Raw genomic sequence first — 17,290 nt, 5'->3', positions numbered from 1 at the left:
GGCTCCGGAACCAAGGGTGGATTCTGAATTCTTAGTGAAATTCTCCGGCATTACGCAGTTCTCTGTCAATTATGAATGAGTAGTATAGCTGCATCAATGTATTTATATGGAGGCGCCACAATAGGATAGCTGATGGTTACTTCCTCCGAAGTAAAACGGGCAGATTGAGTCTTTCTATCCCAGGCCCATCCTCCATCTCTTTCTAAGTCTCTCCTCCCTCAACCTCATTCCGTCATTCATTCAGTCGTATTTATTGAGCGCATACTGTGTGCAGAGCACTGTACTAAGCGCTTGGGAAGTACAAGTTCCCGCCCACACACTGGCCCCCTGCCCTCTGCCCATTAACGGCTTTCAAAATGGTTTCCCCACCGCTCTTGGACACCCCCGGAGCAAGTGCCATAATAAAGGATGCCATGCCGTAAGGTTGAAGCCGGTGGGTTTGGACCCTGAAGTTGGAGGTAAATTTAGAAACGTGGCAAGTGTCATTCGTCTTAATTCAAGTCTTAAGCCAAGGACTGCCTGCGGAATTTCCAGGTTTTATTAGGTGGAATGACACAACAAAAATGTCGGTCCAGAACATCTGGAGTCAGACTCGTAGCTACAAAAACAAAAAAATCATAGAAATGATGTGGAGAATTCCTAGCCTGCTGCCCAGCTGTATTTTCCAGTTCCAAAGGTTTACCTCAGTGACTAGATGTCCCTGTAAAGGAGAGCAAGCAAGAGGACAACCAAAATGAGTTCTTGAGGCTGACTGAACCTTTTATGACCGGAAATGGGAATAACTTCCCCACCGTAATAGTCATAATATATTGGCTCAGAGGCAAGAGCTTTTGACCTGGCTCGTTCATCCAGATTTTTCCACTCCGGTTCCTTTCCATCCTGAGGGTTGCGGTTCTCTTGCAAAGAGGCCGATGGTTCTGCTGAATGGGATTTCGCCCTGGCCCGACCTCTGGGGCTCTCCGAGTGTTTCTCCTCTTCGGAGTGGTCCTTCGGTTGAGGTGTCTGTTCTAATTCACTCTTCTCTTTGGAACTTGCAAGAGAGAGAGGAGTTGGACTTTTCTGACTGTAAGTAGGATGCAAGGGTGGGCCTGCTTTCACTGTCCTGGTGGAAATCCAGTTACTGTAGTGGGACACCACAGTATAAAGAAATGGCCCAAAGCAGGCCATGCCACCTCGATTTAATATTCCACTCAAAACCCACTGCCTTGTATCCTGGGCCTGACAGAAAACTGGGTTTCCTGGATCACCCTGTAAAAGAGAAAAGCGGGATTACAAGGGGGAGGGGAGTGGTGGTGGAGTGGGGTGGGAAGTCTTTGTGCAATTTTTGCCATTTTTATGATTCTGGAACTATCAGGTTTCCCAGAGGAGTGAAGGCAAAATAGTTCCCGATCCACTCTACAGTCTGCATAACTACGCTAAATTCCAACGAGACGACTAATTTTCTTTTTATTCATTTGACTGCCGTTGTCACTGTACCTTGTCCTTTTCCGGAACGCTCTAGTGTCCCCCGGGGCTGCCGGGCCAGTGTAAATTCTGATGGGTTCCACTGCCCCTCTTTCACCTTGCCCAGACCCCTCTGCACCCCAGTTCTAGGGGTGGGCCTGGGCAGGCGCTTGGCTGTGGCAGAGAGATATTGGGGAGGACAGAAGCAGGGAATCGCCTTTAGCATGGAGACAGCGAGCTCCCCCACTGATTGACAGGCCTCACTGAGGGTGACCTTCAGCTCAGTTAGCTCACCAATCCGTTAATTAATCAATCAATCAAGCATATCCATGGAGCACTTAATGTGTGCACTTGGTTTCTCCCCAACTACTTTTCTCTATCTTCTCTTTGGATGTTTTAAATTCCATCATGTCCTTCCCTGCCTTGTCTCCCCTCTTTGGATTTCTGCTTCCCCATCAGCTTCCTACTCCCCTCTCCATTCCGGTTCTAACTTCTTGTACTCTTTTTGTTTGAACCACCGACTGCCTCCTTCCCCTTTTCACCAAGTCCTAGATGTTGGGGCACAGGCATCTTCAAGACTTTTCCTCAAGACATCTCTGCTTCATATGGGGTTTTACCTGGTCCTGGTATGTTGTTCTACTCGTAGATATAAATACAGAGCTGCCCTTCATTTTCAAAAATAATAGGGCGTCGATTTCGTCTATCTCGCTGCAGTCCTCTCGCCCACATGCTACCTCTGGCCTGGAATGCCCTCCCTCCTCATATCAGACAGATAATTGCTCTCCCCAACTTCAAAGCCCCACCGAAGCACATCTCCTTCTAGAAGCCTTCCCTGACTAAGCCCTCTTCTTTTCTCCCACTCCCTTCTGCCTCGTCCTGACTCGCTGCCTTCATTCATCCTCCCTCCCATCCCCACAGCACATATGTATAGATCAATCATATTTATTGAGCGCTTACTGTGTGCAGAGCACTGTACTAAGCGCTTGGAAAGTACAAGCTGGCAACATACAGAACAGTCCCTACCCAACAGTGGGCTATAGATCTGTATGGCAAGTCGTTTCACGTCTCTCGGCCTTAGTTACCTCCTCTGTAAAATGTAGACTGAGACTATGAGCCCCACGTGGGACAGGGAGTGCTTGTATCTACCTCAGCGCTTGGTACAGTGCCTGTCACTTAATAAGCGCTTAAATACCATTATTATTATTATTATATATCTGTTGTTTATTTATATTAATGTCTGTCTCCCCCTCTAGACTGTGAGCTCATTGTCAGCAGGGAATATGTCTGTCTGTTGTTATTTTGTACTCTCCCAAGTGCTTAGCGCAGTGCTTGGCACACAGTAAGCGCTCAATAAATGCGATTAGATGAATGACTAGTGGTGGTGTTTATTAAGTGCTTACTCTTTGCCAAGCACCATACTAAGCGCTGGAGTAGCTACAAGATAAACAGATCAGACATGGTCCCTGGCTCGCGTCGGGCTTAGAACGTAACTAAGAGGGAGAACAGGGATTTAATCCTTGTTTTACCCAGAGAAGTTAAGTGACTTCTGCAAGGTCACCCAGAAGGCAGGGCAGGATTAGAACCCAGGTTCTCTGATTCCCAGGTTTGCCCTTTTCAGACCTGGTGGAATGAGTACAGGTCTGCAGGTCAGGAGACCCGGGTTCTAGTCCCACCTCTGTCACAGGATTGCCGTGTGACTTAACACATAGCAAGCGCTTAACAAATACCAACATCATCATTATTAGTATTGTTATTACAGAAGCAGGAGCAGCAGCCTGATTACCACGACAGGGGGCAATCTGGGATTCTGGGAAACTCGAGAGTTGCCAACAAGTTGCCAACTTATGTTGCCAACTTGTACTTCCCAAGCGCTTAGTACAGTGCTCTGCACACAGTAAGCGCTCAATAAATACGACTGATTGATTGATTGAGAGAGCAGAGCTAGATCCATAAGCCACGACAAGCGACAGGGCGGAATAGATTGTTGCAGCCTCAACCGCGGTTACGGTTCTCAGCATTAGACGTGCCGTCTTCAACGTTGGACAGCATTCTCTATTTTATCCGTATACCTCCTTCTGTGCTTCCCCTAAAAAGCTTTCTCTCTATAAGAACTTGCCCGTCTCCCCATTCTCTTTCTTTTTTTTTTAATGGCATCCGTTAAGCGCTTACTATGTACCAGGCACTGTTCTAAGCTCTGGGGTAGATGCAAGCTAATCAGGTTGGTCACAGTAACTGTCCCACGCGGGGTTTACATTCTTAATCCCCATTTTCCAGATGAGGTTCACTGAGGCACAGAGAAGTGAAGTGGCGGAGCCGGGATTAGTCCTTCTGACATCTGGGTCTGTGTTCTTTCCACTAGCCCATGCTGCTTCTCCCCATCAAATAAGCACTTGTTCCTCTTCTTTCCCTCTTAACATCCTTTTCAGGAAGCAGGAGCAGCAGGGTGAAGACAAAAAGGAATGGACACCACGAATGGAGACTTATAAGAGAGGGGCAAACTCAGTCCCCTTTCCCAGAGAGAGCCCAGCCCAGCGATGCTTTTTGGTTTTTAAATCACCGAACTAATTTCCTGAAGGCTCAGCAAGAGACACATAAACTCCAACAGATGGGCCTCTTTATGATTTCTGGTTAAGATGAATCTCAATTGAGGACAGAAAGGAAATGGGTTTAAATTGCAGCGTGGGAGTTTTAATTTGGACAGAGGAAGAAATTGCAGGTTATTCTAGTAGGGTGGATCAATCAACTAATCGTATTTATTGAGCGCTTCCTGTCTGCAGGCTCTCTACTAAGAGCTTGGAAGTTTACAGTATAACAGGGTTGGTAGACACGTTCCCTCCCCACGAAGAGCTTAGTCTAGAGGGGGAGACAGGCACTATCAATCAATGGTATTTATTAAGCACTTACTGTGTGCAGAACACTGTACTAAGCGCTTGGGAGAGTACAACACAACAATTTTACAGACACAGTCCCCGCCCACAGCAACATCAATACAAATAAATAAATTGTGGATATGTACAAAAGTGCTGTGGGGCTGAGGGGAGCGGTGGATAGTCCCTGAAATGAATTTCTTTCTAAATGAAGAACCTGAAAAATAGAAAAAGGGCTCCATGCCTGGGAAGGTTTAAGGAAAGAGTTCACTAGTTGTCTTTTGGAGGTCCCTTTCACTTCTATGATTCCGATTGTCTTCCTTGCTCCTTTCCACCGGAGATTAGAGGACCCGGCCCCTGGTTACCTTTGAGACAAGTCTGTGCACTGTATTTCTCATCCTGTCCCTCTAAAACCATCGCCCATCTCCTCATCTTCTCTCAAAGTAATTTCCAATAGACTAAGCCGGGGGACATCTTGGAAGGGAGCGTGAACCAAATTTGAGAAAGTTGATAAGTGTTCAATTAAGTGACACTGACTCCTTTCACAACCTGATTATGGAGCCTAGCTTCCTTTGTTCATATGATTAGAGATGCATCTTACAGGCATTTTTACTCTGATGACTGATTCGGGGCAGTTCTAAAGGGGAATTGACTGAGGCCTCTGAGAAGCAGCGTGGCTCAGTGGAAACAGCATGGGCTTTGGAGTCGGAGGTCATGGGTTCAAATCCCGGCTCCGCCAATTGTCAACTGTGTGGCTTAACTTCTCTGTGCCTCAATTACCTCATCTGTAAAATGGGGATTAAGACAGTGAGCCCCCCCCCCACCCCCCACCCCGTGGGACAACCTGATCACCTTGTAATCTCCCTAGCGCTTAGAACAGTGCTTTGCACATAGTAAGTGCTTAATAAATGCCATTATTATTATTATTATTTTTATTATTATGTAGTATCCCATATCTGTGGACCTGATGGAAGGTTCTTTAAAAAGTAGAAAAAAACTTTCCTGAAGACTTATATTTAACAAACACTGTCTCGTCTTACGGGGTCGAGTCGTCTTCGACCTAAAGCGACTCCATGGACATATCTCTCCCAGAACGCCCCACCTCCTTCTGCCATCATTCTGGTAGTGCCCCCATAGAGTTTTCTTGGTAAAAATACCAAAGCGGTTTACCACGGCCTTCTTCCGCGCAGTAAACTTGAGTCTCCGCCCTCGACTCTCTCCCGTGCTGCTGCTTAGTACAGTGCTCTGCACACAGTAAGCGCTCAATAAATACGACTGAATGAATGAATGCTGCTGCCCAGCAGGGGTGACTTTTGACTCGTAGCAGATTGCCTTCCGCTCGCTAGCCACTGCCCAGGGAACGGCACACGTAGGCCTCCATTTGACTCTCCCTCCCGTAGCCGACACTGATAGAGTACCAGAAACTCTCCAGGTGCAATGCTGGGGTAATTTGTATTTAATCACCCATCCAAATTCAATAATATTTCTTTAAAGAAGACAAAATCCACTAGTAAAGCAACCCCTGTTGAATCATTCCATGAATGGGGGTTGGTGTGTTGGTCTCTATAGTCTAAATGCCTCTCCCACTGTTTTTTAAATGTTATTTGTTAAGTGCTTCCTACGTGTCAAACACTGTTCTAAGCACTGGGATAGATGCAAGTGAATTAGGTTGGACACAGTCCCTGTTCCGCATGGGCCCCACAGTCTAAGTAGGAGGGCAAACAGGAGAACGGAGGCACAGAGAAGTTAAGTGACTTGCCCGAGGTCATTCATTCATTCAATCGCATTTATTGAGCTCTTACTGTGTGCAGAGCACTGTACTAAGCGCTTGGGAAGTACAAGTTGGCAACATACAGAGACGGTCCCTACCCAACAGCGGGCTCACAGTCTAGAAGGGGGAGACAGAGAACAAAACCAAACATGTTAAATAGACTAGATATGTACAAGTAAAATAAATAGAGTAATAAATATGTACAAACATATATACATATGTACAGGTGCTGTGGGGAAGGGAAGGAGGTAAGACGGGGGGGGATGGAGAGGGGGACGAGAGGGAAGACTGTGAGCCCCCCGTGGGACAGCCTGATCACCTTGTAACCTCCCCAGCGCTTAGAACAGTGCTTTGCGCATTGTAAGCGCTCAATAAATGCCATCATCAGCAGCAGCAAGCATTTGGTAAAGCCAGGATTAGAACCCAGGTCGTCTGAATCCGAGGCCCGTGCTCTTTCTACTAGGCCATGTGGTCATACGGCTCATTCGATCAACTTTTAGCCACGAATATCATTAATATTGCTTACCAAACATCCAGACTCATTGTCCGATTCTCTATGGCTGCAACATGCTGTCCCATTGTGTCTCCTTAAGGGACACCGTTCAATGTCCACCACGGACAGCTTCCTCAGGACGCTCATTGTTGCGGGCTTTCCTGTCTGAACCAATGAACAGAGAGCCCAATATTGTTAACCAAAGACGTGAAACCCTGTGCCAAGCCCCACGGAATAAAGATGTTGAAGCATCTGTTAACAAAGATTACTTTTGGACATCCCCTCCTACTTTCGTAGCGCTCCCAAGAATTTCAATCACAGAAATAACGATACCACAGTCTCCTACTATACCATCCCCAGCCTCTCTCCCTGCTCTTATGTCCCCCTACTCAAAAATAAAAAAAATCCCGGCCCAGGAAATCTGAGCGATCCAATCCCTGCATTGCCCCAAAGTGATTTTCCAAGATGAAGGGATGATTTGACCCTGTGTTTCAGGGGTGGCTACTTTTCTCCCTCCACCTCCATCATCATCCGCCAAGTTCAGGATTTCCGCCGCTCTCCCCAGGTCTACCTGGGACGGGATGAGAAATGGCTCTGAGCTTGGAATTTCTACGTTTGGCAGAAGGAACAAGTACTGGAAATCTTGGCAGAAAACTCGTAACGCTCCCAGCCCAACTTTTCAGGCGTCAGCATCCTGAATCGTTCGGCTCGGGTCCTAAATGAAAGCCAACTCCGTCGCTCCCACACATCCTCCTCTATGAGAATAAGAGCTTTAACTGTAGAACTGTGGATCCATCCCGACACCCAGCAGTTGCTCAGGGCCGCTGCTGCCACGGTGTTTCTCGGAAAGCATATGGGTTTAACTCGGTCGCCGAATTCCATCGCTGCATCTGTTTTTAAAAGAGCGATGTTATGCTCCATGGTGACGGCGTCGAAGTCCTCATGGGTGATGATGGTGTTGACTGAATACTCCGGGTGGGTTCTCCTTTTGGCGTTCATGTTGGCGATGCCGACCATGGCGATCACCTTAGGCCTAGAGAGGAAGCGGAGGAGTCTTCCGTAAAAAAATCAATCATCTAATCAATCTAATTCTACTTGTTCTGAAGATTTTGACACCCGTCTTCATGTTTTGTTTTGTTGTCTGTCTCCCCCTTCTAGACTGTGAGCCCGTTGTTGGGTAGAGACTGTCTCTATATGTTGCCGACTTGTACTTCCCAAGCGCTTAGTACAGTGCTCTGCACACAGTAAGCGCTCAATAAATACGATTGAATGAATGAATGAATGAATGAATCATGATAATAATAATATTCATGGTTCTTGGTAAGTGCTTACTATGTGCCAAGCCCTGTTCCAAGTGCTGGCATGGATAATAATAATAATAATGATAATGATGGTATTTGTTAAGCGCTTATTATGTGCCAAGCACTGTTCTAAGCACTGCGTTAGATACACAATAATCAGGTTGTCCCACGTGGGGCTCATAGTCTTCATCCCCATTTGACAGATGAGGTAACTGAGGCCCAAAGAAGTTCAGTGACTTGCCCTAGGTCACACAGCTGACAAGTGGCGGAGCCGGGATTCGAACCCATGACCTCTGACTCCCAAGTCCAGGCTCTTTCCACTAAGCCACGCTGCTTCTCTGGATATGAGGTAATCAGGTTGGACGCAGTCCCTGTCCCACGTGGGGCTCACAGTCTTAACCCCCATTTTCCAGATGAGGTAACTGAGGCCCAGAGAAGTTGAGTGACTTGCCCAAGGTCACCCAGCAGACGTGGTGGAGGCAGGATTAGAACCCAGGTCCTCAGACTTCTGGGCCTGAGCTCTTTACACTAAGCCACAGTGATTCAATCAATGGTATTTATTCTAGACTGTGAGCCCACTGTTGGGTAGGGACTGTCTCAATATGTTGCCAACTTGTACTTCCCAAGCGCTCAGTACAGTGCTCTGCACACAGTAAGCGCTCAATACGATTGATTGATTGATTGATTGAGCGCTTACTATGTGCAGAGCACTGTACTAAGCACTTGAGGGAGTACAGTACAACAGAATTAGCAGTCATGTTCCCTGCTCGGACCTTAGAAGTACCTCACGCTCAGAGGACCATATATATATATATGTGTGTGTGTGTGTGTGTGTGTATATATGTATGTATATATATATGTTTGTACATATTTATTACTCTATTTATTTATTTTACTTGTACATATCTATTCTATTTATTTTATTTTGTTAGTACGTTTGGTTTTGTTCTCTGTCTCCCCCTTTTAGACTGTGAGCCCACTGTTGGGTAGGGACTGTCTCTATATGTTGCCAACTGTACTTCCCAAGCACTTAGTACAGTGCTCTGCACACAGTGAGCGCTCAATAAATACAATTGATTGATTGATTGATTGACTGATTGACCAGGGGAAAAGACGGTCGCTGCGGCCATCAAAAACCGCTTGGAGGCCCGATCTCTGCTAAGCAGCTGCCCGCCAGACAAATCAAATTTCTTTCTGCGACGGAACTGAAATAAAGTTGGGAATCCACTCATGGGTATCATCATCATCATCAATCGTATTTATTGAGTGCTTACTATGTGCAGAGCACTGTACTAAGCGCTTGGGAAGTACAAATTGGCAACATATAGAGACAGTCCCTACCCAACAGTGGGCTCACAGTCTAAAAGGGGGAGACAGAGAACAAAACCAAACATACTAACAAAATAAAATAAATAGGATAGATATGTACAAGTAAAATAAATAAATAGAGTAATAAATATGTACAAACATATATACATATATACAGGTGCTGTGGGGAAGGGAAGGAGGTAAGATGGGGGGATGGAGAGGGGGGCGAGGGGGAGAGGAAGGAAGGGGCTCAGTCTGGGAAGGCCTCCTGGAGGAGGGTATGTCTGTGGGGAAAGGCCTTTAAGAATTCAAGGGGTCTCTGCTCACAGCAGCTTTCTTCCTAGGAGGATTTTCTGGCTGTCCACTTCCTAGGGTGTTCTACGCTGGCCTTCTGGATGCCAAAGCATTTTGGAAGGTGAGAGGAGTCAATCAATCAATCAATCAATCGTACATCAATCAATGCAAGGCAGAGCATGGCAAAACACAGTCCAGAAAGTGGCTTGGGTCCACTGTTGACGGGTGATGGTGGAGGGGGAAAAAAGCACTACAATATAACGGGCGCTCCTCACCCTTCTCCAGTTAGCCTTGACGGAATGTTTTCTAAGAATTTAAGGGTTCCCAGAGATACCACATTAAAGGAAATAACTGCCCCACCTTTGCAGGAAGCGGAGGCAATGAAGCAAAGGCCTCGTGTACCAGAACTACCCTGTTTTGGTATAATGTCCATTAGAATTCAGAGACAATTAATAGCTCTCCTTTCTGCATCGCCTAGGCACTTGGACCTGTACCCTATAAGCACTTCACTGTTGGGTATGGACTGTCTCTATATGTTGCCAACTTGTACCTCCCAAGCGCTTAGTCCAGTGCTCTGCACACAGTAAGTGCTCAATAAATACGATTGATTGATTGATTGATTTTGTTAGTATGTTTGGTTTTGTCTCTGTCTCCCCCTTTTAGACTGTGAGCCCACTGTTGGGTAGGGACTGTCTCTATATGTTGCCAACTTTTACTTCCCAAGCGCTTAGTACAGTGCTCTGCACACAGTAAGCACTCAATAAATACGATTGATTGATTGATTGATAGTCACTGCGTCCACAGCACTTAGTTATCGGTAATTTATTTTAATGTCCATCTCCCCCTTTAGACTGTAACCTCCTTGACAGGACCAACTCTGTTGTATTACACTCGCCCAAGCACTTAGTAATAATAATAATAATAATAATGGCATTTATTAAGTGTTTACTATGTGCAAAGCACTGCTCTAAGCGCTGGGGAGGTTACAAGGTGATCAGGTTGTCCCACGGGGGGCTCGCAGTCTTAATCCGCATTTTACAGATGAGGTAACTGAGGCACAGAGAAGTTAAGTGCTTAGTACAAGCTCTGCACACAGTAAGCGCTTAATAAATACGATTGATTGATTGATTGATAGTCACTGCGTCCACAGCACTTAGTTATCGGTAATTTATTTTAATGTCCATCTCCCCCTTTGGACTGTAACCTCCTTGACAGGACCAACTCTGTTGTATTACACTCACCCAAGCACTTAGCAATAATAATAATAATAATAATAATGGCATTTATTAAGTGCTTACTATGTGCAAAGCACTGCTCTAAGCGCTGGGGAGTTACAAGGTGATCAGGTTGTCCCACGGGGGGCTCGCAGTCTTAATCCCCATTTTACAGATGAGGTAACTGAGGCACAGAGAAGTTAAGTGCTTAGTACAATGCTCTGCACACAGTAAGCGCTTAATAAATACGATTGATTGATTGATTTGCCCAAAGTCACACAGCTGACAGTTGGCGGAGCGGGGATTTGAACCCATGACCTCTGACTCCAAAGTCCGTTGCTCTTTCCACTGAGCCACGCTGCTTCTCAGTGCTTGGCACACGCTAAGCGCTCACTAAATACTAATGATTGATTGATCTCCTATTGGCTCAGTTCCTGAAGTTTTCAGGCCGCTGGGCTTAGACTACGAGCCCCATATGGAACAAGGGACTATGTCCAACCTGATTATCTTGTAATTCCCCAGCACTTAGTGCAGTGGGTGGCACACAGAAAGCATTTAGCAAGTACCACAATTATTATTATTAGTATTATTCATGCAGGGAAAACCTGCCCGAGTCATCTTCTAGTCAGAATGGTGATTTAGGATTCTGAAGAAACTGCAGGGGAGGATGTGGTCAATCTGTTCAACTCCCACCATCTGGGTCAAAACTGGATCGCGATCTTCCCTCAGAGAGGAAATAATCTCCGAGCACTAGAGTCCCTCTTTCCCCTTTTCTCCTGCCCATCCAAGATGGCTCTGTGTAAATAGGATTACAATACTGGCCTATTCTGAAAGCTGGAAGCAATGCTTAGAATCCAGTTCTCACTTATGATGCAGCCGAACATCAGATGGGTGTAGTGTGAATCCTGCAGTGATACCATCCAGGGGAACTCATTCACAGAGGCAAATCCTGCTCTGGGAAGGGCTGACACAATGATGTTTTGAATCCCACAAGCTGCAAAAGAAAGATAGAGCATCCTCATCATCGGGCGCACATTGCTCCGAACTGGATTTTTAGGGTTTTCTCATTTCTACTTTCTCCCTTCCCTCTCATTACTTATTTTTCAGGACTTATCCCATCCCTCTGTTTCTGCTATTCCATCTCTCATCCCACTGGTTTTTTTTTTTTCCAAATGAGTTTGGGAAGGGCAGGAACCTGTCTCATAAAGAAGGAACTCTTTCCAAGCCCAAGCTCCTCCAGAGTTCCAATGTTAAATACATTCTACCGTACACTCTCAAGCGCTTAGTTCAGTGCTCTGCACACAGCAGATGGCTCAATAAATACTATGGGTTGATGGACTGATACTCCTTTCAGGGCAGCACAGACTTTTTTTAGATTTGAATTTATATCAAATTTTGGTTTAAGCTGTTGACAAATGATCAATGACAATGATTGACAAATGTTGACAATGTTGACAAATGACAATGATCTGTTGACAAATCATCAAAATTATAACTAAAGTCAAATCATTAAACGAGATAAAATTACTGATAGACTCCCAACATTCATCTTTGCCAAACAGTCACAGAGGATTTGCCTGAAAGTTTTATTAGATCCTGTTTTTAGTTTTTCTTTTTTTTTTCCAGGAACCTGGGACACTTAGGTGAACTGACTTTTTAAAGTCATTTGTTTGTGTAACTGGCATAGTTCAGAAGCTTTGCCATGGAACTTCAATTATGGCTATCTTGATCTAAGATACAGGTAAATTGAGTTGGGCAAAGTCCCTGTCCCACGTGGGGCTCACAGTCCCAATCATCATTTTACAGATGAGGTAACTGAGGCCCAGAAAACTGAAGCGGGTTGCCCAAGGTCACACAGCAGACAAGTAGTGGAGGAAGGATTAGAACTCAGGTCCTTCTGATTCCAAGGCTGGGCTCTCTCCATCAGGCCACATTGCTGTTTTGGACTCGGCAGCTCTGTTGTTTGCGTAAAGAAGGATGGGCCCCCCACCTTTAAAATGTGGGGTCTGGGATAAATGTCTCAATCAACTCCTTGGCTAGCCATGGAGCTCCACAGTGGAAGAAGTGGGGATTTTTAGTTATTATTCACATGGACAATGCAATCCTGCATCACCATACTGTAACAGGATGAAACGTGAATTCGGAATGTCATGAAAATGGGTGTTTCAGGTCTTGCAAGTGTCATGAGATTACACACAGTCCCCTCGATTGACAAGGACCGTGTCTAATTCGCACCTCTGCATCCTTTCTCAGCACTTCTTTCAGTGCTCTACCCCCAGTAAACACTCTAGACTGCAAGTTCGTTGTAGGCAGGGAATGTGCCTACCAACTCTATTATATTGTACTCTCCCAAGCATTTAGGACGGTGTCCTGCACATAGTAAGCGCATAATTAATTGGTTAATAAATACTACTGGTACTACTACATTATTCACCATTCACAATTCATTTGTTAATGATGTACATTTAGCTTTAATTCTATTTATTCTGATGACTTTGACACCTGTCTACATGTTCTGTTGTCTGTCTCCCCCTTCTAGACTGTGAGCCCGTTGTTGGGTAGGGACCATCTCTATATGTCGCCAACTTGTACTTCCTAAGTGCTTAGTACAGTGCTCTGAACACAGTAAGTGCTCAATAAATATGATGGAATGAATGAATGAACGAATTTAATTGTGGGAACCGTCTCTGTATGTTGCCAGCTTGGACTTCCCAAGCGCTTAGTACGGTGCTCTGCACAAAGTAAGCGCTCAACCAATACAATGTAATGAATGAATGAATGAATTTAATTGTGGGAACCGTCTCTCTGTGTTGCCAACTTGGACTTCCCAAGCGCTTAGTACAGTGCTCTGCATACAGTAAATGCTCAATCAATACGATGGAATGAATGAATGAATTTAATTGTGGGAACCATCTCTCTATGTTGCCAACTAGGACTTCCCAAGTGCTTAGTACAGTGCTCTGCACACAGTAAGCGCTCAATAAATACAACTGAATGAATGAATGAATGAATGAGGTACAGAGGATTCTAACAAAGTATTGCTTTTACACGGGAGATTGCTTTTTCTCTTACCATTTACTTCTCCTAATATTTCTATGATGGTTTTCCTTTTTTTTTTGCCTCCTCTCTCTTTATCCCTTATGGTTCTTTCTCCATTTCTCCCTATCTTGATAACTCTTTAGCCCGAACTAGGACCCAGACTGGAAATGGCCGTGACTAGCGTGCATCTTTTTAGTCTTGGCAATCAAGGGATGGTTGAGCATTTAGTACAGTGCTCTGCACACAGTAAACACTCAAATACAATTGAATAATAATAATAATAGCATTTATTAAGTGCTTACTATGTGCAAAGCACTGTTCTAAGCGCTGGGGAGGTTACAAGGTGGTCAGGTTGTCCCACGTGGGGCTCACAGTCTTCAACCCCATCTTAGAGATGAGGGAACTGAGGCCCAGAGAAGTGAAGTGACTTGCCCAAAGTCACACAGCTGACAATTGGCGGAGCCATGATTTGAACCCAGGACCTCTGACTCCAAAGCCCGGGCTCTTTCCACTGAGCTATGCTGCTTCTCATGCTGCTTTTCTCTTACCAATTACTTCTCTTCATAGTTCTATGAAGTCCTCTCCCCCTCGTCCCCCTCTCCATCCCCCCATCTTACCTCCTTCCCTTCCCCACAGCACCTGTATATATGTATATATGCTTGTACAATTTTTTTTTTACTCTATTTATTTATTTATTTATTTATTTTATTTGTACATATCTATTCTATTTATTTTACTTTGTTAGTATGTTTGGTTTTGTTCTCTGTCTCCCCCTTTTAGACTGTGAGCCCACTGTTGGGTAGGGACTGTCTCTATATGTTGCCAATTTGTACTTCCCAAGCTCTTAGTACAGTGCTCTGCACATAGTAAGCGCTCAATAAATACGATTGATGATGATGATGATGATGGTTTTCCTTTTTTTTTTGCCTCCTCTCTCTTTATCCCTTATGGTTCTTTCTCCGTTTCTCTCTATCTTGATAACTCTTTAGCCCAAACTAGGACCCAAACTGGAGATGGCCGTGACTAGCGTGCATCTTTTTAGTCTTAGCAATCAAGGGAGGGTTGAGAGCTTAGTACAGTGCTCTGCGCGCAGTAAGCACTCAATAAGAGTGCTTATTGAGAAGAGAAGCAGAGAAGCAGTGTGGCTCAGTGGACAGAGCACGGGCTTTGGAGTCAGAGGTCATGGGTTCGAATCCCGGCTCCGCCACATGTCTGCTGTGTGACCTTGGGCAAGTCACTTCTCGGAGTCTCAGTTACCTCATCTGTAAAATGGGGATGATTGTGAGCCCCAAGCAGGACAACCAGATCACCTTGTATCCCCCCAGTGCTTAGAACAGTGCTTTGCACATAGTAAGTGCTTAACAAATGCCATTATTTATTTATTCATTCATTCATTCATTCATTTATTTGTAATGAGTATGGATGAATGAATGAATGAATGAATGAATGAATGAATGAATGAATGAGAAAGTCTTCCATTTTGAAAAAAGCGGCTGCGGTTATTGCTTTTCTAAGTCCAGAGCCCCGTTAACTGAATATTCATTTTGAAACTAAGAGCTAGCTCGCGGTCCCAACTCAGCAGGTCAATTCAGGCAGAGCCTCTTGGCCTAGCATTCGTTTGTGGCTAGCCTTAGTACCACGTTTCTCTTCCGCTAGTCCTCCATGTCAAGAGCACTTTCAATTAAGAAAACATTCTGGCAGAGGAACATCATTATATACGTCTTGTCCTGTCTTATGCCGTCGAGACGTCTCTGACCCACAGCGACTCCATGGACGCATCTCTCCCAGAGCACCCCATTTATTCATTAATTTAATCGTATTTATTGCGCACTTACTGTGTGCAGAGCACTGTACTGCTTGGAAAGTACAATTCAGCAACAAATAGAGGCAATCCCCACCCAACAAAGGGCTCACAGTCTAGAAGGGGGGGAGACAGACATCAAAACAAGTAAACTGCCATCTCCATCTGCAATCGTTCAGGTAGTGTATTCATTGAGTTTTCTCGGTAAAAATACGGAAGGGATTTACCACTCCTTGAACTCGAGTCTCTGCCCTCGACTCTCTCCCAGGCCGCCGCTGCCCAGCACTGGTGAGTTTTGCCTTGTAGCGGATTGCTTTCCACTCGCTAGCCACTGCTCAAGCTAGGGGTGGAATGGGTAGGCCTCTGCTTGACTCCTTGTGTCACTTTGGGCAAGTCACTTAACTTCTCTGTGCCTCAGTTACCTCATCTGTACAATGGGGATTAAGACTGTGAGCCCCCAGTGAGACAACCTGATCGCCTTGTAACCTCCCCAGTGCTTTGCACATAGTAAGCACTTAATAAATGCCATCATTATTATTATTGTAACCTCCCCAGCCCTTAGAACAGTGCTGTGAGCCCACTGTTGGGTAGGGACTGTCTCTATATGTTGCCAATTTGTACTTCCCAAGCGCTTAGTACAGTGCTCTGCACATAGTAAGCGCTCAATAAATACGATTGATGATGCTTTGCACATAGTAAGCGCTTAATAAATGCCATTATTATTATTAATAATGAGAGTTCTAATATGAAACGAATATTTATTTCTCTTTCAGAAATCCACTTGCCAAACAAGGCTCTCGCACCCACTCAAAAAATGCGCTTTGCCTCTCCTGTATCTCCCACAAGAGCCACCACTAATTTGCACAATGGTTCGACCAGAAGAGTGTGGGGGGCAGGAGGGAGGAGCCTTTCTCTGGAACTCGTTTCTGCAAGACATGACTCATTTTTCTTCGATTTCTTTGGTTGCAATATCAGTAGGAGGCCCTATAAACCTAAATTTACATTTCTTTCCCATATTAACACTCTCTGCTTCAAACTATCAAATTCATTCGTATTCAATACATACAATTGAACGAATTCTACACAGACCCAAATGTTCTCGGTCATACTCATCGACTAGATACTGGGTAGCACTAATGGGGTAACACTGTCTCGAGGAGTAGCTTGGAAATGATAACCGCTCGACGATAACCTTGCGATATTACATACGCTCGGTTCTCTGCACGTAGCTCCCGGTTGCAGTCATTTAAAAATAAATTTCACTCACTGGCAGAAGATTGTGAAATGTGCAGCAATAACAAGAGCAGTCTTCTCATCTTTGACCTCCTGACAAGGCGAACTGAGGCGAGGCAACGCACGACTGGCTACCTGTGAAAATGGAAGTCCTTTGACATTTGTGCAGAATCTTACACGTTTAGTTCCTCCTGCCCTAGTTAAAATATCCTCCATAGACAAAGGCAAGTTCTCCACCTTCTGTCATATTTTATTCTCCCAAGTGCTTAGTACTGTGCTCTGTACATAGTAGGTGCTCAATAAATTCCACTGATTGATTTACTAATCTTTCATTCATTCATTCATTCAATCGTATTTATTGAGCGCTTACTGTGTGCAGAGCACTGTACTAAGCACTTGGGAAGTACAAGTTGGCAACATAGGGAGACGGTCCCTACCCAACAATGGGCTCACAGTCTAGAAGGGGGAGATTGAATTTCCATTGCTCAGTCCTTTCGATAACATTAGGTTATTGGATTGAAATAGG

The 17,290-nt window shown here is 45.0% G+C and overlaps 1 protein-coding gene across 5 annotated transcripts in view; it reads right to left on the bottom strand.

Moving 5' to 3' along the window:
- Positions 1 to 529: 529 nt before the first annotated feature.
- The window catches only part of PRSS54 (serine protease 54), a 65,288-nt gene continuing 48,527 nt past the window's right edge, over positions 530 to 17,290 (bottom strand). For 3 of the 5 annotated variants that reach the window (XM_038754083.1, XM_038754082.1, XM_038754084.1), the window contains 4 exons: positions 11,514 to 11,685; positions 7,352 to 7,607; positions 6,608 to 6,739; positions 530 to 1,248 (listed from right to left, as the gene is read on the bottom strand). In XM_038754083.1, the coding sequence (XP_038610011.1) occupies positions 691 to 1,248; positions 6,608 to 6,739; positions 7,352 to 7,607; positions 11,514 to 11,685 (1,118 nt within the window). In that variant the 3' untranslated portion in view covers positions 530 to 690. Of the gene's footprint in view, positions 1,249 to 6,607; positions 6,740 to 7,351; positions 7,608 to 11,513; positions 11,686 to 16,798; positions 16,900 to 17,290 lie in introns of all 5 variants that reach the window. The other 2 variants (XM_038754085.1, XM_038754081.1) reach the window with 2 other exon arrangements.

The sequence above is a fragment of the Tachyglossus aculeatus genome, chromosome 11, assembly GCF_015852505.1.
Source record: "Tachyglossus aculeatus isolate mTacAcu1 chromosome 11, mTacAcu1.pri, whole genome shotgun sequence".
Classification (NCBI taxonomy): Eukaryota; Metazoa; Chordata; class Mammalia; order Monotremata; family Tachyglossidae; genus Tachyglossus; species Tachyglossus aculeatus.
This window is presented reverse-complemented; position numbering and strand designations above follow the sequence as displayed.